General features: G+C 41.3%; 1 protein-coding gene across 1 annotated transcript in view; it reads right to left on the bottom strand.

Moving 5' to 3' along the window:
• Positions 1 to 18,732, bottom strand: part of LOC101555744 (RAD54 like 2) — a 118,986-nt gene that overhangs the window by 66,550 nt on the left and 33,704 nt on the right. Inside the window, exons 3-9 of the mRNA XM_004615204.2 lie at positions 7,474 to 7,675; positions 5,809 to 5,948; positions 5,204 to 5,320; positions 4,653 to 4,879; positions 3,353 to 3,535; positions 3,082 to 3,215; positions 41 to 237 (exon numbers count right to left, since the gene is read on the bottom strand). Of these exons, the coding sequence (XP_004615261.2) occupies positions 41 to 237; positions 3,082 to 3,215; positions 3,353 to 3,535; positions 4,653 to 4,879; positions 5,204 to 5,320; positions 5,809 to 5,948; positions 7,474 to 7,675 (1,200 nt within the window). The remainder of the gene's footprint in view (positions 1 to 40; positions 238 to 3,081; positions 3,216 to 3,352; positions 3,536 to 4,652; positions 4,880 to 5,203; positions 5,321 to 5,808; positions 5,949 to 7,473; positions 7,676 to 18,732) is intronic.

Here is an 18,732-nt window from a genome sequence, read left to right as displayed (position 1 = left end):
CCTAAAATTCACAAAAGTATTCCCTGGATAGGCTGCCCACCTCTCCGAAACTCCTGTTGTCGGTCCTCCTCATCCAGGTCAATGATAACCGGGTGAGAGCGTTTCTTGGTTTTCTTCGGTCTACCTGTGGCAAAGGATTTCTTCAGGGTGAGGAGTCTGTACATTTCGTACCCCATCAGGAGCACCCCGCCCTCTGATACCCAATCGGACATCACTTTAGCACGAGCTGCCATTGTCCTACAAAAGTAAACAGAGAGAAAGCATTATTGCTTCCATGCTTCCACAGAAAAACTTCATCATAATGAAAGCTATGATTTGTATTCAGAACTCCTTAATGTCAAAGACTTCATGTGATTACAGCACAAGACTGGTCAGTTGCTCAAGGGTTTTCGAAGCATTATAGAAACTAATTTACATTGAGGATACACTGTGTCACTGATAATTATTAAACAGTAGAGTCCAGAAATTCAGTGGTACAATGCAAGTCAAGCAAAAAAACAGACCCCCCCAAAAAAAACCTACTTTGGACACATACATGCACAATTACAATCCTACACTAGAAGCAGAATTCCGGTTTATTCAAATTATACACACACACCCCTCCAAATTCCTCAATACTGAAATTCTAGTAGGAGCATACCACATTAGATAGGAAACTAACATAGAAGCCAACTAAACTCAACGTACAAAAATAAAACAGATGGCTCAACTAACGACAGTTTAGTAAATCCTTAGACAAGGATTTAAGAAACCCCATGGTGTGATATAATAATTTTCAAATAAAAAAACTGATTTTTATACTTAGAGATTTTAATATTGGCACTTTGTAACCTAGTCAATTTCAACTCTAAAACTGTATCAAAAGTTGTGGCATCTGTCTACATTATAAATAAATAAAGAAATTTATAAAGGCAGCTTCTGCAGACAAGAAAGTCTATTTTATCAGGTAGGTAGAGATGACATAGGGAGAGTGGCGGAAGGTCTTGAGGCACTTTGATAGTGGTGGGATACAGTAACTTGTTTATTAATACATAAATACTAACACTATTGTATCCATGTTACCCAAACTACAATGGGGGAGGGGAGAAAGAGAGAGGGGGAAGGGAAGGAGGGAGGGAGGGGGGAGAGAGAGAGAGAGAGAGAGAGAGAGAGAGAGAGAGAGAGAGAGAGAGAGAGAGAGAGAGAGAAACAGTGGGTAAGGAAGCTTGCCTTGCATGTAGCCAACCTAGGTTTAGTCCCCAGCATCTCAAAATTCCCTGAATTCCCATAAGACTAATTCCTGAGTGCAGAGCCAAGAGCAAGCACTGAGCAGTACTAAAATGGCCCCAAAATAAAACAGAAATAAAAACAGAAAGAATTTTTTTAAAAGTTTACTTTCTCAAGTAGAGCTGGCTTGTACCATGATTTAGCTTTAGCTATTTGGAAATCAGGTTTAATTTATAAAATGGAATTCTAAGTGTATTCATTTAAATCTAGGGTTTGTTTTTTTTTTATGCTTTGGGGTGTTTTTTTTTGTTGTTGGTTTTTTTTTTTTGCTTTTTGGGTCACACCTGGCGATGCACAGGGGTTACTCCTGGCTCTGCACTCAGGAATTACTCCTGGCGGTGCTCAGGGGACCATATTGGATGCTGGAAATCGAACCCGGGTCGACCGTATGCAAGACAAATGCCCTACCCGCTGTGCTATTGCTCCAACCCCCAAAATCTAGTATTTTTTTTTAAAAAGCCAAAAAGCTAAGCTTTTACATCTTTCAAATCTTAGAAGTTGTACCAATCAAGGTCAACTCTATGTAAACCCGTATTTTTTTTTAAAGAGACTGGGCCAGAGAGATAGTACAGGGGGTAAGGTACTTGCTTTACATGCAGCTGACCCAAGTTTGATCCCTGAACCCCCATATGGTCCCCTGAGCTTGCAAGGAATATCCTAGAGTGCAGAGCCAGGAGCAAACCCTGAGCACCACACAGTGTGGCTCAAAAACAAACAAAAAAACCCTGCCTTTCACTAATCATCAGAGAGATGCAGATCAAAACAACCATGAGATACCACCTCACACCACAGAGACTAGCACACATCCAAAAGAACAAAAGCAACCGCTGTTGGAGAGGATGTGGGGAGAAAGGGACCCTTCTTCACTGCTGGTGGGAATGCCGACTGGTTCAGCCCTTCTGGAAAACAATTTGGACGACTCTCAAAAAATTAGATATTGAATTCCCATTTGACCCAGCAATACCACTGCTGGGAATATATCCCAGAGAGGCAAAAAAGTACAATCGAAACAACATCTGCACATGTATGTTCATCGCAGCACTGTTTACAATAGCCAGAATCTGGAAAAAACCCGAATGCCCCAGAACGGATGACTGGTTGAGGAAACTTTGGTACATCTATACAATGGAATACTATGCAGCTGTTAGAAAAAAGGAGGTCAAGAATTTTGTAGTTAAGTGGATGGGCATGAAAAGTTTCATGCTGAGTGAAATGAGTCAGAAAGAGAGAGACAGACATAGAAAGATTGCACTCATCTATGGTATATAGAATAACAGAGTGGGAGACTAACACCCAAGAACTGTAGAAATAAGTACCAGGAGGTTGACTCCATGGCTTCGAGGCTGGCCTCACGTTCCGGGGAAAGGTCAACTCAGAGAAGCGATCACCAACTACATTGTAGTCGAAGGCCATGTGGGGGAAGGGAGTTGCGGGCTGAATGAGGGCTAGAGACTGAGTACAGCGGCCACTCAACACCTTTATTGCAAACCACAACAGCTAATTAGAGAGAGAAAACAGAAGGGAATGCCTTGCCACAGTGGCAGGGTGGGGTGGGGGGAGATGGGATTGGGGAGGGTGGGAGGGACACTGGGTTTACGGGTGGTGGAGAATGGGCACTGGTGAAGGGATGGGTTCCCAAACTTTGTATGAGGGAAGTATAAGCACAAAAGTGTATAAATCTGTAACTGTACCCTCACGGTGATTCTCTAATTAAAAATAAATAAATTAAAAAAAAAACAAAAAAAAACTCTGCCTTATCATCTAGATTCCAGGAGGAAAAGAAAAGAGTCTAAGAGGAAAGGGAAAATCACCTACTTGTGTTCATCATTCAAGATATGAACTTTAAAGAATCGAGGCTGAACTTCTTCAGGCTTATTGTCAGCTGGAAGGGCTTCGGGTGCTGGAATCCACATATTGAACTCTGCCAGCCAATTCTGAAGAGTATTAACCTATGAGAGACCCAAATTCAAAAAGAAAGGCTTAAGGAATCAGCTAAGAATTGAGCTCTTTAGTGTTTTAAGCATCTGGTAAAGTATAACCAGAGCTCTTTTAAGGGTGACCAAATAGTGCCCTTTCAAACACTTACCGGCACAATGGCAAGAACAGTTTTGGCTGGTGTGTGGCGGAAGAGGACGTCAATGAAGGAGATCACCTGCAAAGTTTTCCCTAGACCCATGCTATGTGCCAGGATACAGCCAAAACCACTACTGGTCTTAAATCTCTCCAGGGACTCAACCAAGTTATCATATAGGAACCGGATCCCACCAATCTGACAAAAGAGAAACAGATAAATGTCAGAAGGACTGACAAAAGACCAGGGCTCAGTTTTATTCATTTTTAGAATTTTCAGAAATAATGAACATGATACAAGCAACTGATGCAGACAGCTACGGAAATTTTCATGTATCCTGATTACTCTATATGCTGATGGCAGTCTTCTGAAGAAAATACAGAAGTGTTCCCCTGGCACAATGGATGTCTGAGGAAACAATCTATAGGAATATTGCTGAGGAGATAACTCAAGTGATAACAAACATGTCAAGCCTGTACAAGGCCCTATGTTAAATTTCCAGAGCCATATGTATTCCCAAAATGAGTTGAAGATGGCCCCTAAAAATTTCCAAATTCTGTACTGGAGACATCATACACGAGTGTCTTATCTTTCATGAGGCTGATCTGGGTTCTAGCCTTGGTACCACAAATAGGTCACCAGGAATGATCCATGAACACAGTCAGAAGTAAGCCCTGAGTACTGGGTGTGCCACCCTCCCCCCCCCCACACACACACCTTCAAATTTTTTAAAAGAAGAAAAAGAATCTGCAAGAGCAAATTCTTGAGAGGATCCTTCACCCAGCCAAGGCCTGACTGCCTTTGTTGTTTACCTTTAAATTGTCCATTTCATGAAGAGTAATTCTTATTACTCTTATGAAGGGATCTTATGTTAGGGATCTGTTATAGAAGAGTTCTTACTATCAGAGATCTCTGCCTTCAATGAACTTTCACTATTTGCTCCAAATTATGGGTAAACATAAACTACTCTACTTCCTCCAATCATCAAGTACCTCGGACCTCTGACTCTGCAGTCTTTTCTGGAGCCAAAACACCCCAATTAAAGCACAGCTCCAGCTCTCCAAATACCATCTAATTTATTCTGCAGATCTCACATTAAGAGGTCCAAGATTATTAAGTCAAGAGATCCACTGCCTTCTACTTGATAGAGTAAAACTTAAGACCTTTCCCTTCCCACTCAGTAGAAATCCTGAAGCAACAATTACCCAAGGTACCAGACATGTTTTTCATAGGTTCTGTTGCTAAAAATGATCAAGAGGCTATATCCCATAATACGGAAGCTGAAAGGAAAGCAAGAAGAGTCTGATTTGCTTACCTGATGAGGTTTCACTGCCCGGGCTAACTGTGGGGCCAGGAAGACATTCTCTTCCTCTGGAGGGTGGTTCAGATTGACAAGTACCCGCCCCAGAGCATCGCGCTGATTTAAGACATCATTCACATGGGTACCACCTTTCTCCTCTTCCTCATCCTCCTCACTGACAGACTCACTGCTGTCTACAATGTGCAGAGTGTCCTCCTCTCCAGAGCTCAGTTCAATCACCTCTGAGACATACAACAAAAGGGGGTGGGGGAAAGCTTCAAAGATAATGTACTGTTGTACTGTTCATGATTAAATTAAAAAAGCATGGAAAAGAAAAATGTATTATTACTTAATATTTTTAAAATTTCTTATTATTCCTCTCTTCTAACTCAAATGAAAGGTATTGAAAAACTTATATTTAATACAGAAACTCAGGAAATTTTGTCATCATCAGACCCCAAATTGAATGAGGAAGAACTGAATTAATATCTATTCAAAGATACAACCAATCTCTCAGGGTGAACACTAAATCAAGAAAAAGGAGGGGATCTCTGGCTTTTTCTTACCATCTCGACTGCTTTTTTCATCCTCACTGCCACTGCTGCTGTCCAAACAAATGATTTCCTGGGTTAAGACCCGAGGAGGCAGCTGGGGACCATCGCTTGCTCTTAAGACAATTTCCTCTAGGAAAATATGGGGGGAAATGTCAAATTATATTCAATTCAAATATATTTCAAAAAAATGATTCACCATTCTCCTTCTCTGTTGCTTTCATTGAGATCATTCTCTAACGAGAAAAACAGAGGCATCTCAGAAACCTCAGTACCCTTTCCAAATTCCTTCCTCTTATTAGTTCTTACTTCCGGGAGTCTAACTGACTTCTAGAAAAGGTCCTAGTCCATTAGCAAATTAAAAATCAAAGATTAAAAAAAAAAATCAAAGATGTAGGGAAAGACGAGGATGAGGAACTCTAAGTAAAATCAACAAAATTCATCTACCTCAATATTTTACAATGAGATCTTTCTGATTGATTGTATGCTTCCAAGAAGATACATGGTTCAAACAACTTCCCAAGAGGCCATAATCTTACTCCAGACTTGTCCTTGACCAGTGTTGCTGAGGACCTCTTCTCCCTCCAATACAGAGGATTTCCTGCTACCCCACTCCTTACCAGGAAGAAACTCCAGAGGAACAGTGGGAATAGGGGCTGCATAATCTTTTCTCTGCTGCTCCAGGCGTTTCCTTCTTTCCAATTCCTCCTGCTGTGCTGCTTTAGTAACTGGCTCCAACTGATCCTCCCGGAGCAGCTTTCTAAATATTAAAATAAGAGCCAGAGATAGAAAGTACAATGAGCTAAAGCACATTTTACATTGTCGAGGCCCATATTCAATTCTCAGCTCATCATCTCCTGAAATCTGCCAGGAGTGACCTCCAAACACCAAGCAAGGAGTAGTCCTTTAGCACCGTTGTAACCTGAAAACCATAAATATATAAATACATAAATTAATAAACAGTACACTGTGGTTCACCTGAGATGTAGGTAATGTAATGCCAAGCTAAAGAGGGAAAAGACCATTGAGCATTTCTGAGCACTGAGGCAGGAGGAACATCTACATTAGTCCCTACACCCATGCAACAACAGACAGAAGGTTCAGGTAGTTTAAGGCTAACATAATTTTATTTAATGTCCTAACTTACTATTGTTACTGTTACAGTTTTTGGCAAAAAACAGTAACAATAACGGGCCTCATTCCCCTGATCCTGAAAGAGCCCCCAATACACATCCTGAAAGAGCCCCCAATACACAGCGTTGGGAAGTAAGGAGAGGCTGCTAAAACTGATGCTCTTAGTGTTCCTGGAGCTAGCAGACACCATTGTTTATACTAGCATGCAACAGGGACGAATGGAGACGTTACTGGCGCCCGCTTGAGCAAATCGATGAGCAACAGGGACGACAGGTGACAGATGACAGGTGAACTTACTATTAACTTGTCAGCTCATCTCTGCACATAACAGAGTCAAATATGGTAACTTTCCATAAACTGAAAGCAGTATTGTCTTTACATGGGAAAGTAGGGTTATGGATTGATTTCACCACCTTATTTTCCAAACTGCTTCAATTAGTTATGCTTTTATTTAAAAAAGAAAATTAAGCTGAAGGCAGAAAAAAATAAAACTTAACTTCCTTCAATGTATATAGAAGAACTACAATGTAGGCAGAAGGAAGAACTGTTTCAGATTTGGTAAAGGAAGTTTCATCTGCTGGATTAAGCCATGCTTTAGAGAATAAATTAACAAATTAAAATAATGTTCTAAGAATATGAGATTTCAACTTCTTTAATTTCCTCTTTGAAATAAAAAGAAAAATAAGAGAAAAAAAAAGCCTAAAGAGTGCACCCTAGCACCCTTGGGACAATTCTCAGGGTTTCATAAGATGGGATACTCCCAGCAGTGGACAAGTGTCATTCCCAATCTCTCTGCATCACCTGCCAATCCAGGAATCCTTAGCTATATTTTCACTATTAGTGGGGATATACAGCTTAAACTTTACCCTTTGGGTAAAATGACTCTCCTGCTCAAACAAATCTTGGTGCTAATTGAAGTCTTGAAAGTATTCTTTTACTTACTCCTCTGTATGTGTGTTTTCGGGCCACACCCAGCGATGCTCAGGGGTTACTCTTGGCTCTGCACTCAGGAATTACTACTGGTAGTCCTAGGAGGACCACATGGGATACTTCGGCTCAAACCCAGGTCAGCCACCTGTAAGGCAAGAGCCTTACCTGCTGTACCATCTCTCCGGCCCCACCTTTATTTACTCCTCTTATCAACAGCTCACCGTATGTTTCTCCTCATATGGGAAGGCTTCTGAGCTCTCTTCTTTTTGGAGTCCTCAGAGGCTAAATTCTTGGCTTGGGGGCGCCTAAGCTGCTCTGAAGGCTCAGACTGAGATGAGGTAGTTGAAGTGCACCGTGGTGGCTGCTGCCCATCTTCCCCCAGCTGGGCACAGTCAGTGCCACACATGTCTTCCAGGGATTGATCTGGAAAGACAAGGAGAAAGAAGTGCCAGGGACCTCAGTGAAGATCACTTCACTAGGAGGAAAACGGGTTATGTGAGGCATACTTTAATTCATATCTTAATCAGCAACATATTATTCTCTCTCACATTCTCTTGATTTATCTATAAAATGAGAATAGTGATGCTCATACTTTAGAGCTATTGTAAAGAATAATTAAATGCATGTTTAGAACCAACCTAGGCCCTGAGTTGTTGTAATTATAATTAGAATGAGGAAGAAGTTTACTCAGAAAGAGAAGGATGGATTATCAATACAGTTCACTGTGGTGAGTGCCTAACAGCAGCAACACCTGAGAAACACTTAATTCAGTCTTGGCTAAAGCTGGGCACTTCCCTGGGAAAGGGGAGACCTAGGTTTAATCTAAGAGAATGAAGTAGGCACTAACAAAGGAGGAAAGAATATCTTAGTCAAGCTATAGAAGCATTAAAAAAAAAAATAGAGACAGAAGCATACAGAAAAGGAACAGAGACAGTTAAACAAGATCTCAACTGGGATAAGCAATACAATTCAATGTTGACTAAAATTAATTAAGCAAAGCAGGAGCAAACAAGGACTTGCCTATCTCTCCCCAGGAACCCCTCACAAATGCAGATTTGGGGGGTACAGATCCAGACCTTTCATGGATGCTGGCACAGAAGCCAATCTCTATTTCAGGAAGGGCTACCCCAAGACATTTTCTTTCCTGTAACACTCTACATTTTACTGGCTGGAGTTTGGGTTGGGAAAGGAAAGCTAATATGGTCACTATAAAAAGTGGCTTAGGGGCTGGAGCAATAGCACAGCGGGTAGGGCGTTTGCCTTGCACGCGGCCAACCTGGGTTCAATTCCCAGCATCCCATATGGTCCCCTGAGGACTGCCAGCAGTAACTCCTGAGTGCAAAGCCAGGAGGTAACCCTTGTGCATTGCCAGGTGTGACCCAAAAAGAAAAAAAAAAAGTGGCTTAATGATCCAGAGAGTCTTCTGGCTCAAGAGAGCCAAGAAGCTGCAGAGATGCCTTGGGACCCCAAAGTCACCATCCAGTTAAAAATTAACTCCAGCTGTATCACCCTATTTAAAATTTTAGAATTCTTGGAGCGCATGGCTGCATTGTTGGTGGCACAACATCTCATACTCTACACCACTGAAGTACCAAGAGTAGTATACTGCATTTGATGGATTGTAAAGTAGAAGGCAACTGTTCTCATTCTGATCTAATATATATTAGCACACAAAAGCTCAACCTTTTAACATGTTAGTAATCTCTTATACAAGGGCTTAATGGCTCCAGAGATACAACAATCCTCACACACTTTCCTCTTCTTGGATCATTTTTAGTTGATTACTTTTTTTTTTTTGCCTTTTTTTTTTGGGGGGGGGGGTTCACACCTGGCGATGCTTAGGGGTTACTCCTGGCTCTGCACTCAGGAGTTACTCCTGGCAGTGTTCGGGAGACCACACAGGATGCTGGGAATTGAACCCAGGTTGGCTGTGTCCAAGACAAACACCCTACCCGCTGTACTATCTCTCCAGCCCCTAGTTGATTATTTTTAACAAGCAGTACAAAATATTTAGGACCTGCATTGGAGGAAGGCTTGGGTGGGTGGTGGGAAAATTTGAAATGTAGTGATGGGAAGGTGTAATGGTGGTGAGATTGGTGTTGTGATATTGAATGTAATAAATTATTGTGAATAACTTTTAACAAATTAAAAAATACAATTTTAAAAATTGCATAAAGAGGAATAGATGATTGTGAACCGATGTGCACGTTTCATTCACACCCACATGTACAGGTGATTCATTCACTTGAAGCAACAAAAGAACCTCTTTGGCACTCACACTGAGAGCATACAAAAGGTTTCAGATAGATAATTTCTGCTTTGAGAAGAACAAAGGGAGGACTGGAGCAATAGTACAATGAAGAGGGAGCTTGCCTTGCACATGGTTAACCTGGGTTTGATTCTGGTACCCCATATGATCCTGGAGACTGCTAGGAGTAATCCCTGAGCGCAGAGCCAGGAGTAGATTCTCAGCACCATGGGGTGTGGCCACAAAGCAAAAGAACAAAAGGGTCGTAAGCACCAGATAATGAATGTTCATGAAGGGGAACTCCTTTACCATTAATACAAAAACAAGGCTGAAACATCAGAATCCCCTCTCAATAACCACTAGATTCACAAAGCAGGCCTTTTACAGAAGGCTTCCCAAAGACACCAAGAAAGGAACCTCAGGGCTCACAAAGGCAAGGCTATATATTCCTAGCATTCAACTTGGTGTTTTGTAGTTTTGGTCTGGTACTGACAATGACCTTTGAAGCTCTCCTGGCTTAAAGGCCCTTTGTTTTGTTTCTATTTCACAAGCAAATGTATTGAGTAACCATTTGGAGAAACAGTTGGAGGCAAGGTTAGGGAGTAGGCATGTAGGACAGAACAGTACAGAGGAAAGGTCCTGATTGTCAGGCCAAGGGGGCTTGAACTTAACCTATTAGGTGCTGGAAACTGGTTTGCCAACTTTGTTTCTGCCAGAAAGAGCTGTTCCTGGGATGAAGGAAGAAAAGAACCTACTAGCATTTCTGTATCACACAAATTTACCATCAAGAATTCTAACTTAAAAGACCAGAGAAATAGCTCCAGAGTCTGAGCTCAAAGTTTGCATTTGGGGGTCAAGATTCAATCCCAGGCACTGGCAGCAAATCACCCTCCTCCATGCCACAGAGCTGGGAGTAGCCCCCAAATAAACCAAACCAAATGAAAACAACATTCCAACTTGAAGGCAGGATACATAGCTCAAAGGGCTGCAGCACATACACAAGATCTCTATCTCAGCACTGCCTTGTGTGGCCCACACACAAATTCCAATTTGTGAAGTCTAGCTACCAATTCACGTCTAGCACACATTCCTGTCTCTCATGGGATTGAATATGGCCAAATACAGTAGCAATTTATGGGGTGGAGAAAGGTGCAGTGGGTGAAACACTTGCCTTTAACACCCCTGACTGGGGTCTAATCCCCAGTATCCCCTATATAGTCCCATGGACCCTAGCACCATCAGGAGTGATCTCTGAGCAATGCCAGGTGTGGCCCAAATACAAAAAACTTATAGTAGCAATTTAAAAATAATCAGGTGTGGGCAGTAGGATGGCTCAGTAGAACACCTGCCTTGCATCCATGAGGCTAAGAGTTCAATCCTAGGAACCACCCCACACTCTGAGTACAATCTTGGTGGCTCTATAGTATGTGATCCCTAGAACTACAGTGGTTGGGAACAAAACTAAAATGGGATTTTTTTTTCCCCCAGGGCTGGGGGGCTCCCCAAATAGTATCCAGGGGGCCTACGGGCTCCTCCTGATAATTTCTGGTCAACTAGGCCAGCAGTTCAACGTGAGGGGGCCTAATCATATGGTGCTGCTTGCACCCTGCATTGTCAGGGATTAGCTGGGAGTAAACAGCCTTCCAGCGGTGCTCAGGAACCTCCAGGACCACAGCCAGTAGAGTCCAAGAACCCCTAGAACCACTATTCCCAGTGATGCTGGGGAAACCATGTGATACAGAAGGAACAGGGTCAGTCACATGCAAGGCGAGATCTTTCATTCATGTACTTTTCTCTGGCCCCAAGTTGTAAACTTATTACAATTTTTTTAATTTTAAAATAAAATTTAAGGCTCTTGGGGCTGGAGAGATAGCACAGCGGGTAGGGCGTTTGCCTTGCACGCGGCCGACCCGGGTTCAAATCCCAGCATCCCATATGGTCCCCTGAGCACGGCCAGGGGTAATTCCTGAGTGCAGAGCCAGGAGTAACCCCTGTGCATCGCCAGGTGTGACCCAAAAAGCAAAAAAAATAAAAAATAAAAAATAAAAAAAAATAAAAATAAAAAAATAAAATTTAAGGCTCTTAAAAATCTTAATTTGAGGTTGCTGGAGCGATAACACAGTGGGGAGGGTGGGTTTGATCACCGGCATCCCATATGGTCCCCTGAAAACCACCAGGAGTGATTCCTGAGTGTATGAGCCAGGAGTAACCCCTGTGCATCGCTGGGTGTGACCAAAGTAGAAAAAAAAATAAAATCTTTACTTGACCAGACAGGAAGCAATTTTAAAAAACTTAAAAGATATTCTAGAGGGGTTGGAGTGATGATAGTACAATGGGTAGAGCACTTGTCTTACATTGTCTTAAGACCAGGATCTTATTGTCAGCACCCCACATGGTCCCCTAAGCCAGCCTGGAGTGATCCCTGAGTGCAGAACCAGAAGCCCTGAGTACCACCATATGTGACCACAAACCCAAATCAAACTAAAACAAACAAAAAACCCATGCTACATGGATAATGCAGATACCTCTAGCTATCTGGTCAATGGATAAAAAAGCACCTAAGTCAGTGTTTTACTTGAACTCACCGCTTATTTCTGGTTTCTATAACATTACTCCATGTACCAGATCTTAACTATTATTAATAAAACCATTAAGTAGTTTTATAATCGAGATAAAGCTATTCCAAGAATGATTTAATCTTTCTCTAAACCAAAATAAAATCTTTTATTATGAGCTTTTTCACTTATGTGCCTTCTGAATACTGAGCCAGGCGCATGTATACCTCATCAAAAGAATAAACTTTAAAAACAAAATCCTATCCAAAATTCCAGAATGTAATTCCCAAAACACCTTGAAGATGAGAAAACTTCCAACGAGTAGCAGAGACATGTGCTTTAACAACAAAGGAAAATTAGTGTTCACATGGACTAAAGGTCAATGATTATTACCACCCCCAAGTTCAGAATCACAGAACCAGATCTAGTCACAAATACTTCTGAACTTTCTCCTTCCCAAGCCAGCTGTGAGCAGCAATCACTAGAGTTATATAAACATCAACGAGCACTTACATAAGCTTCTCAGGAATGAGTTATGAACATCATCACAACAAAAATGACTAGGCAAGAGTAGCTTTGAATAAAAAAAAAGGCCCTGCATTTCATTCATTAGGGGTAGGTAAAATGTACACTTCCAAAACTTTTCACCCAGATATTTCATCTCCTTTTCCTCCTCATTCCCATGTGGATTCCAAGTTTATGTGTATCTCTTAAAGTGATGTGCTAGAAAACACACACACACACACACACACACACACACACACACACACATAATGACAAATAAAAAGTTGTATGTAATGAGAACTAAGAAAATATAGTGGGTACTGGGAAACTGAAACTGACTCCTAGGTTAAACATGAAAACGGAGGTAGAAGCATTCCTTTTATGACCCCAGTCAACCAAGTTTAGGGGTCACCAGCCCACCAGATTTATGGGAGCGCACTGGGCCCGACAGATTTATGGGAGTGCATGGGAAATCATGCCTGAAGGCCGCACCAAAATGGACAAGATATACTGACACTGGCTGTTTTCCTTTTGAGCACCTGAAGGCCATATCATGTGGGAACGGTTCATTGATTTTTCTTTTACCTATTACCTCTGTATTCCCTATTTCACTGATAAGAATGTATATAGGCTGTAACCCACCTTTAGAAGATAAAGAGACCTTCCTATTCTTGATAACCTTTCAGTATCAATACTGCAGCAAACCACGAGAGAGAGAGAGAGAGAGAGAGAGAGAGAGAGAGAGAGAGAGAGAGAAACAGCTCAAAGGGTTGGACCACATACTTTGCATCATCCTGGATGCCTGGATTTAATCCCCAGCTACACATGGTTCCCAAAGCATTGTCAGGAAAAACTCCCAGGCAATGAGATGAATACAGACTAAAATGGAAATAAATTAGTTTAATAACAAATTGTAGCTCAATAACTTTTAAAAAGTTGGTTAAATACTGCTTCAGCTAAAATGAAAATGGCTTGAGGAAAAATATTCTTTGAAGCACCAAGAATGATTAGTAATACTATCAAATTTTAAAACAACTTTAAAAATCTTTTAAAAGTGTTAAAGAGATGCTGAGAATACTTAGTGCTGAAATGCTATATATTTAAATGCAAGACAAGTGCCTTAACCTCATTGTATTACCTCTCTGGCCTCTCAAAAGAAATTCCTTTAGAAAAAAACTATCTCAGACAGAAAACATAAATGTAGAGAAACAGTACCGGGATTTAGGCACTTGCCTTGCATGTTGCTGACTTCTAGTTCAATCCCTAACACCGCATATTTTCCTCCAAGCATTGCCAGGAATGATCACTAAGTGCAGAGCCAGGAGTAAGTCCTGAATACAATGGGGTATTGTCCAAATCACACCCCCCCCCACCAAAAAAAAAAAAAAAAGATAAATGTAGAAAGAAATGAAGAACATAAAAGCTGTTGATGTTAACTATTGATCTTTTATTGTTATTTTTGTGTCACACCCGGTGATGCTTAGGGTTACTCCTAGCTTTGAGCTCAGGGATCACTCCTGGCACTACTCAGGAAAACCATATGGAATGCTAGGAATCGAACACAGGTCAGCTGCATGCAAACAAGCACCGAACCCTCCATATTACCACTCCAGCAGTTTCTCTTAAAGCCAGTATTAGCAGGTTTACTGTCTAAGCAAATATCAAAGTCTTCCAGACCATTTTCAATTACCTTCTCACTTCCTAAAGGTTTAAGCACATCCAGAACAGTTAGGATAAAGAAGTAGGTTTGAGCCACTGCAATGACAAGGCTCACACTCTTAGCTGAGGTACCATCAACCTAACCAGGAGCTGCTGTCATGCTGACATTCAAGCCTATCCATCAGAGGTCCCGTTTCCTAATCATGGGACTCATGTTTTGTGTTGCATACAATGTACTTGATGTTGTTATGGGCAAGAAACCTCATGTGGCACCAAGGATCATATCAGCAAAGCTGCCTGAATCACGCTGGCACATGTGAGATATCAGGGATTATAATTTGCAACCATGTTTGCAAGGCAAGTGCTTCAAGCACTTACAATATTCCTCAGGACCTATATCCTTTTATAAAAAGTGTGATTAATTCAAGAGAAGAAATGATAAAGAGAACAAAGATAAACTAGAAAATAGTAATATAAATTTCAATACAACTACACCCATATATTAATTATGAGTGGATTAAATATTACAATTTAAATACTAACAAATTACACTGGATAAAAAAGTAAACTATGCATCCTAATCCCTATATACTATTTTCCCCTGACTCTAAGTACTCCTTAAAAAAAATTCTGAACCTTAGCTAGGAAAATAACTCAAAGCATGTGTGAAGCCCTGAATTCATCCTAATATTCTACATAACATTCCTTTAGCATCACTGGGGGTGACCTTTAAAACAAAACAGAACAAAACAGTTTAGTGCTACACTATTACAAAATAAAGCCGAATTTTTTTCCCATTTCCATATAAATAATATTAAGATCCCAAAAGTATATCGCATATCTTTTAAGTAATTAAGACTCTTGAGGACCGGAGAAAGAGTACAGGTTAAGACATTTGCCTTGCATATGGCTGACCTTGGTCCAATCCATGCCAATCCCCAGTACTACATATGGTCTCCTATGTATTGCTAGAAGTAATCCCAAAGCACTGAGTAGGGAGTAAACTCAGCACTTCAGGGCCCAAAACCCCAAAATATAAAGACTCTTGAGAATTCATCAGCCCTGCCTTTGCTGAAGAAAATCACTGGCTCATCTGTGAGATTCACATAAGAGGCTAAGAATATTTTACACGGAGATTTCTAAAGTTCTTAATTCAAATCCCTAAAAATGCAAAATATAGGGAGTATATAAACGACATTACAAATGAGAAACTAATGTGGTTAAAATAAAACCAACATATTAAATAAATTAGAAGACCATGGCAGGCAAGACAACACAGGGAGGATAAGGTGTATGCCTACATCCCACAAGCCCTGATTGGATCCCTAGCATCACATATGGTCCCTGAGAACTGCCATGGGTTATTCCTCAACAAAGAGACAAGAATAGCCTCTGGGCACTACTGGGTGTGGTCCCCAAACCGAAAGTTACTGAGATAAAAATGCTTAGTCTGTGTCAAACTAAGCTTCAATTCTCAGCACCACAAGGTCCCCCAAGCTTTGTCAAATGCAGCCCTGGAGGCCTACAGCATTTCCAGGGTGGTCCAGGTAATTCCCCACAATGCAAGGCCCAAGATCATGGGACCTGAGAAGCAATTCATTCTTGGGCCTCTGAATAGAACTGCAAGTCTAATTGGCCAACAACAGTAGGTGGGGCCTCCAGGTCCACCACATCTATTTAGTTAACTAGAAGAAGAGATACTTCAGGTTGAAAATGAATTTAAGTAACAAGAGAGAATGCAAACTATGGGACTCTTTAATGTAATAGCCCCCTTCCAACCTATGAAAAAGACCAACATAATTATTAAATTGCTTCTGTACTGATGGGAAACTGATACAATTAAATGCCTTACCAAAAAGAGAAGAATTTGATGAAAATGAAAGAATTCCAAGAAGCCTAGATGGAAAACAGTATGGCTATATCTGTTACATTCATTGGTAGCATTTAAAATTCAATACTAGGGAGATTGTACAGGAATTAAGGCGACTGCCTTGCATTGTGGCCAATCCAGGTTTGATCCCCCACATTGTACATGATCTCCTGCACTGCCAGGAATGAGCCCTGAACACGGCCCCTAAATACTGCAGGGTATAATCCCAACCTCCCACCTCCAAGCAACAAAAAAGTATGAAAATTCCAAACAAAACCTGACAAAATTCTACTAGTACCTAAATGTTTAATTCTGATAACTCATTATAAAAAGTAAAAATGGGGGGAGGGCACACTAAAGGAGTTTCAGAGGCTTAAAGTACTTGCCAAGCAAGCAAACGTCTTGAGTTCGTTCACATACTACCATATATATGTGCTTAAGTGGTCAGAACAGTCCCACAGTTTTTGATCTCTGATGAGAAAGAGCTCAGAAGAATTTAAGTTAGTGAATTAAAGGTCAAGTGTGTAAGTTCGAACCTCAGTGACATCTGCAAACCAGAGGTAATCCTAACAGTACTGCTGTTAGGAATTTCCAAAGAAAAGGGGCCTAGAATACAACACAGTGGCTTAGAAAGAACCCAGGGCAAGCTTGAGGAGATCCTGACCACAGCACAGTCTGAGATGCTCTGAAAGGGGAAAAATAAATGCTATCCCAAATCTAAAAAGCCATTTTGAGAATCATGAGAAACAAACAAGAAAGCCTGTTGTTGTAGCCTCATGTAACTATCTTTCATAAGGTTTACTCATTCTACTGCAAAGAAAAGAGGTACAAAACTAGATATGAGGAGATATCTAAGATAGCACTGGACAGCAAACAGTCAAGGGGGAAAAAGTGAAATGGCAATTTGCCTGTCAGAAATGAAGCAAGACTGAGGGCTGGAGTGATAGCACAGCGGGTAGGGCGTTTGCCTTGCATGTGGCTGACCCGGGTTCGATTCCCAGCATCCCATATGGTCCCCTGAGCACCACCAGGAGTAATTCCTGAGTGCAGAGCCAGGAGTGACCCCTGAGAATAGCTGGGTGTGACCCAAAAAGCAAAAAAAAAAAAAAAAAAGGCAAATAAAAAAAAAGAAATGAAGCAGGATTGGGGCGCTGGAGCAATAGAAAGCCAAGTAGGATGTTTGCTCTGCACATTGGCTGACCAGGGATCCATCCCTGGGCCCCCATTTTGTTCCCTAAGCACAAGGCCTGGGTTTGATCCCCAGTATCCCATATGGTCCCCCAAGCAATACCAGGAGTGATTCCTGAGTGCAGAGCCAGAAGTAACTCCTGAGCATTACCAGGTGTGGCCGGAAAAACAAAACAAAACCAAAGACAATATCATCAGCAAAGAAAAAGGATTGATGTTCGTTCTCCTGGAATCTGAAGAATTTTACAAGGCTCCTTTACTACAATGATGATCGCACACAATGTTCCACTAAACTTGTCTGTTAGAAACAGACGAAAACCAATTCTTGTGAACTGGAGTGACAGTACAACAGGCAGGGCATTTGCCTTTGCACCACAACTCAGGACTGATTCCTGGCACCCTATGTAGTACCCCAAGCCCTGCCCCCACCCCCACCCCAAACCCACCAGGAGTGATCCCTGAGTGCAAGGCCATGAATAGGTCCTAAGCACAGCCAGGTGCGGTCCCAAATACAAGAAAACAAAATTCAAACCTTCAATAGGAACCTGACAAACTACTGAATCATGTATATTATACCACAAAGGACTGGAATTAACTGACAAGCCCTGTAGCTAGTCAGATGACCTACAATGAAGAAGATCAATGCCACTTTAACAAGCTGGGGGCAAAGGAAGGGGCAAGCCATGCAAACCAAATGGGGGTTGGGAACGGGAGTTTAAACTATACGCTACAGAGGTGCAGTTCTCATGGAATATTTTCCAAAATAGACCACGTGCTGGGACACAAAACATACCTCAATAGAATCAGGAAGATAGAAAGTGTATCAACTATCTTTTCAGACCACAATGCATTGAAGATAAAAGTGAATCACACACAGACTCAGAGAACCAATTCAAACATCTGGAAATTAAACAACTCAATGTTGAACAATGAGTGGGTCAGGAAGGAAATCAAGGAAGAAATAAAAAGATACCTGGAAACAAAGGAGAATGAAAACACGAACTACCAGAACCAGTGGGATGCAGCTAAAGCCATGTTAAGGGGAAAATTTATAGCTCCGCAAGCATTTCTCAGGAAGGAAGAAAGGGTCCACATAAATAACTTGACTTCACAGCTCAAGATCTTAGAAAAGGACCAACAGAAGGAGCCCAAACCAGGCAGAAGAAAAGAAATAATAAAACTTAAAGCAGAGATTAAAACATGGAAACCCAAAAAACAATCTGGATCAATGAAACCAAGAGCTGTTTCCTTGAGAAAATAAACAAGACTGATAAACCACTAGCAAGACTCAAAAAGAAAGAGAACCCTAATAAACGGAATCAGAAATGAAAAGGGGCAAAGGGGCACATCACAACAGAAACCAAAGATATTCAAAAGTTTATCAGAGACTATTTTGAAAGTCTGTATGCCATGAAATATGAGAACCTAGAAGAAATGGATAAATTCCTGGATTCCT

Source organism: Sorex araneus, chromosome 4 (genome assembly GCF_027595985.1).
Source record: "Sorex araneus isolate mSorAra2 chromosome 4, mSorAra2.pri, whole genome shotgun sequence".
NCBI lineage: Eukaryota > Metazoa > Chordata > Mammalia > Eulipotyphla > Soricidae > Sorex > Sorex araneus.
Note: the sequence above shows the minus strand (reverse complement) of the source record. Positions and strands in the feature narration are given on the sequence as shown.